The sequence below is a fragment of the Cucurbita pepo genome, chromosome LG10 (assembly GCF_002806865.2).
Source record: "Cucurbita pepo subsp. pepo cultivar mu-cu-16 chromosome LG10, ASM280686v2, whole genome shotgun sequence".
NCBI lineage: Eukaryota > Viridiplantae > Streptophyta > Magnoliopsida > Cucurbitales > Cucurbitaceae > Cucurbita > Cucurbita pepo.
The window spans coordinates 78,178-83,095 of record NC_036647.1 but is presented as its reverse complement, the minus strand read 5'-3'; the positions used below and the strand labels follow the sequence as shown (position 1 = coordinate 83,095).

Sequence of the window (4,918 nt, the reverse complement as noted above, 5' to 3'; positions counted from 1 at the left end):
TTTTTTTTTTTTTTGCATGTGAATAAAATATGCTTTTATTTGGTCTTCTGAGTTTCGAACACTCCACTCGTGGAAGTTCGATAAATAAACTAAACCTAAACAGTTCTTAGACTGTTAGTTGATCAATGAAAAAATTAGGCAAAGGTTTGGTTATTCTGTATATTATTGAGTTGGCAAATATATTAATTTAATATTTCAAAAGGAACACTCTAATAGTTCTAAATTATTCATGAACTTAAGTCAATTTAACCTAAAAAAAAGTGACTTAGACAATTAACTTGCTAATTGGAATATGCTAACATGAAACTTTTAAATAAAGTGACAAAATAATAATATAAAATTAGATTAAATAGGCACCAAGCTCAATCTTCAAAACAAAAAAAAAAATTATAATTTTCCACGAATAAAGCTTACAAGAGAAGAAGCTCGACTTAAAACTTGTTTTGAAGTGATTTTGAAATGATTAAAATTAAATTTTGATGTCATAAAAATTAAAATTAAACTAGAACATCGTATGTATTTTCGAAGAATTAAAAGACAAGTCTGAAAACATAGGGAATCCTTTACATCATCATGTACATGAGCCGTGCACTACACTTATCTTACAAATTAAGTGTACTAATAAATACAAATACTATCACTCGATCTTTAAAAGGTGGAGAATGGAGGAGTTCAGAATACCCTCACCCTGAACAATGAAGAATCTGGGTTAGAAGGAAATGCTGGAATTGATTGCAATAAAGTCACTTGGGAGAAATCTGTACAACTAAAAGCTGGCATGGTCATTGCAAACGTTATGGTTGAATTTTGTTAGCAGATTGTAGACCAGATTGAAGCCTACTCTGAAAATGTGCCTCCAGCCTGCAAAGAACATGGGTAAGCCAACTCAAGGGAGACTGAAAAATAACAGGATGGTACTTCTACAAGATCCGCGGCATCGTACCTTGTTGCACACTTGTAGTAAATAGTCTCGGGAGCATTATACGTGCGTGCATTACCAAACATTCTTCTCACATCTGCAGTAAACATCTCGAAAGTAATGTAATATTGTTCTGACTCCACCCGCTTGGACATCGTCTTTAAATCTACAGAATATTGGCGAACTATGAGCAAGAAGTCTTGTTACATATCATCAATCGACTTGTATCATATAACAGGAGTACAAAGGGATGCACTAATCATTAATCAACAGAAACAGCTTCATCTTGTGAGAAGAAACAATAGGAACTCCATTTAGGAGCAGGTTCCCATCTAAATCTGAAAATGATTAAAAGATAGAATGCCAACAAAAGAAAGTTCTAAGGCTGTAAACGCCAGAGTGACAAATTTGATTTTACATATTATCAACTTAAGGAGTGAAGGCCGCAGGGAAGGGAGTTGTTGAAATACACAGCAAACCATTCTGGAAGGCCATCTGACATCTATCTAATATCCATGGACTATTGTCCATTTGAAACACGTTGCAATTCAAACAAGCAAGTTACCACAATACACGAGAGAGTTGCATCATACTAGATTCTATCCTACAACCTTTCGTTGTCTGTCATCATTCTTTTTTCATTTTGTTCCAACAGGAAAATGTCACTGAAAAGTTTTTCTTAAAAAACAAAACAAAACAAAACAAAATCCAGGAGAAGGGAAGAAGAAAAACTATCAACCATAGCCAAGGAACTTCCCCAACTGACACAATAGCCAAGGAACTGACCCAACTGACATAACTGTCATATTTTTAACAAATTGTCAGTGAACAGTGCTTTAACAAAGTGCAAAAGCAATTCTAACATACTAATATCCTAAGAATGCAGCAAAGATCCATGAGACTAATTTGTTAACTTGAGAGTTCTTACCCACTGGATCCTTAATAATTTCATAATAATCAGGCACATCACGAGCATCCACTGGTTCCTTGAATGGCCACGCATCAACATGGTCATGCATTGACTGCTAGTGTGGACAAATAACAGTAAGAATTAATTAATAGAGACAAGGACTACACAGATGCAAATGCCAAACTTAAAGTGAGAATAGAAGAAGTAACAATACAAATACGAAAGTGAACCAAAAATTCTAAAATGTTCAAAAAGTTTTGGCCAGGGTTTGACAATCGAGTAGACTAAGGATAGAAGTTGCCTCAAGCCTATCTTTCATAAAATTGTTCTGGACAAACAATGATACTTGAAAAAATTAAGTGTGGCAGGCACCATCAGTCTCTCATTCTCCTCTTTTTAAAATGGAAACTGAAAGCATAGACCTCCCCAGCTTGATTTTGCAGGACATCGTTAGATGTTATCACTGGTGTACTATAACATGTGTTCATACTTAATCAAATCAAAATTGAACTAAGATCATAATGAACACCCAAAAATGAAAATAATAAGGGAACGACCCGGGGCTCCTGGGTTATTCTTTCACCTACTTTTGAGGAATATACGTACATGTTTCACCAAAAAGGAAAATAAGAAGTTTCAAACAAGAAACTTACCTTGAGAAGTGAGCGCATGAATGCAGTCAAATGTTTCTGATTTGAGATCCCGTCAGCAGAGTTTAAGGCTCTGTAACGTGAGAATCCCCATTGATCAGGTGTCCATCCAGCCTCCTCTATTATCAAAAGTAGCACACTTCTTGTCAGTTAACTAGTAAATCTGAATAAACAGATTGCCATTAAAATTATTACCAAGTGGCAAACTTTTTAGCTAGCTAGGGGAGTAAAAAAATATGCACCCTTCAAGAGCACAGAGAAAAGGGATCTAAAGGATATAGCAAGTGGATATCTGGTGTTAGAGAATGAAAATGCCATAAAATGATATTTTAAGAGCGTGTAGAATAAGTTAAGTAAAAAAAAAAAAAAGATTTTATAGCTATTTCTTGAAAGTCCTTTCTCTTTCATTCTAGGTTATATATACAAATAATTGATGTTTCAAAGCTAGTTAGGATGTTATTCAACGAATAGCATAGGAAATACAAGTAAATAATTCCAAGGCCAAAGGTAGAATGAGAATCTTACTCAAACCCGGGATCTCCTCAACTTTAATGGATCTTTTGGGCACTCCTGCCTCCTTCTGGAACAGCCAAGTCTTGATTAGACTCAATATGGAAATAGCAATTCACCACTCATTAAAATGAGAAAAAAGAGAAGTTTAAAAGGAGGTGTTATTATGTACAACAACAAATTCACAAGTTCTAGGTGCAGCCATACCGAGCCTACCTCCTTAGGTAGAAAAAACACTATTATATATTGATTTAAAATAGATAATTTGACTTTGTGATTAGGAAAATAGAATCACAAGCCTATTACCTCCATCTGGTCAGGTAGTTTCATCATAACATGATAAAAAGAAGAGTAGACGAAAGATTTAGATATTCCAGTGGAACAGCATATCTCTATGCCGAGAGGAAAGTACAGATGAAAGGAAAACTAGCATATATTCCTTTGGGCATGTTCAAGGACAAATAAGACTGCACCAGAAGTCCATATTTCATTAGGAAGCTCCATCATATAACTAGTTTTTCTAAAGTTCAAAACATTGTAAATCAAGTGCAGTTCAAAGGAAGGATGTAATTCTACAGCATGCTCTCATACAAAAATCAATTTGGTGGTTTGCAAATGTGCTGAATATCAAAGAAATACATATCAAATAATGATAAACGTCAAAATCCCTAGAAAGAAATAAGAAATAAAAAAAGAAAATAAAGAACTCCAAACAGTATTCAAGCATAAAAGTGAAATCCAGCCTTCCGCCAGACTAATGTTTTTTTTATCCCAAATAAGTAGAAACTAGAAAATAGGATCCCCTTTCAGTTAACTTAGAGGCACATACGATGTCTGCCATTCAAAATGTACAAGTACACAAAAAAGGTAATATACAACAAGGCAAGAGTTGGGGTTGGCCCAAGGAAGGTCATTGGTGCCTTTATCCATTGAGCCCTGCTCGTTATGACTTAAAAGAAGACATCAAAATATGTATATTAAAAAATTAAAAAAATAATTTAAAAAAAAAAAAAAAAAAAAAAAATGACATTGATAAAAATGTCACGTTTCTAGACATGAAGTCATACCTTTTGAAGATCAAGGCCAGGATAAACAATGTGGCAGTTTGAAAGCTCTCTTATTTTTTCGTCAATTGCCTGCACTAATTAAAACAAGAAGAATTGAAAAATGTGTGTACTACAATTATATCATTACAAGAATTGGTCAAATTGATAGTATTAGGAGGCTGACATTTCAATGTTCCACCTCTACCCAGATTCTTCTCGTTCATACCAATCACATGCATACTTACACAACTACTTCTAATTAGTAATCAGCAAAGTTTAAGTGTGACAGCTCTTTTCTTTTAAATTCCCAAGTAACTCTAGGTAGTTTGACTTTGGTGCACTTCAACAATGCACCTTGATCACTTCAAATTCAGATGGTAATGTTTTTAATAGAAACAACAGAGTTGATTTGAGTTGAATCTATCATTTATTAAAGGAACAAACTGATCCCAAGAAGGGAATGGAGTCAATTGTGAGACCTCCGATTGTCAAGACTTAAACCAAGAGGGGTAAGAAGGGAATTGCACAAGAGTAAGCTAGTGGCAAAATGAGGCCGCACTTTGTGCGGTTGGAGCATGGCTGAGAGTTTTAGTAGAGTTTTGGGGAACCGTTGTGGGTGTGGAATTTTAGTTTTTGGCTATGTTGCCTTATGGAGAGAACCAGCTCTCTGAAATAGCTGAGGAACTTGTTTTCTTGTAGCTTGCATTTTGTATCATCTTTCCAGCTATTTTCTTGTCGTTTCTATTGTATTAAGGGTTGCTTTTTTTATTCCACAATAGAATAGAAGTCGAATACTTGGTGTTTTTGCAGGATAGTTGGGGTGGATACCTAACTTCAACTCAACATACATTTTTTCCTTTTTCGGCGGGGGGGGGGGGGGGGG

The 4,918-nt window shown here is 34.9% G+C and overlaps 1 protein-coding gene across 4 annotated transcripts in view; it reads right to left on the bottom strand.

Moving 5' to 3' along the window:
* Positions 1-494: 494 nt before the first annotated feature.
* Positions 495-4,918, bottom strand: part of LOC111804364 (histone acetyltransferase GCN5-like) — a 10,180-nt gene continuing 5,756 nt past the window's right edge. Inside the window, exons 8-13 of one of the 4 annotated variants that reach the window (XM_023689131.1) lie at positions 4,057-4,125; positions 3,005-3,074; positions 2,483-2,598; positions 1,848-1,944; positions 944-1,085; positions 495-861 (exon numbers count right to left, since the gene is read on the bottom strand). In XM_023689131.1, the coding sequence (XP_023544899.1) occupies positions 795-861; positions 944-1,085; positions 1,848-1,944; positions 2,483-2,598; positions 3,005-3,074; positions 4,057-4,125 (561 nt within the window). In that variant the 3' untranslated portion in view covers positions 495-794. The remainder of the gene's footprint in view (positions 862-943; positions 1,086-1,847; positions 1,945-2,482; positions 2,599-3,004; positions 3,075-4,056; positions 4,126-4,918) is intronic. The other 3 variants (XM_023689133.1, XM_023689132.1, XM_023689134.1) reach the window with 3 other exon arrangements.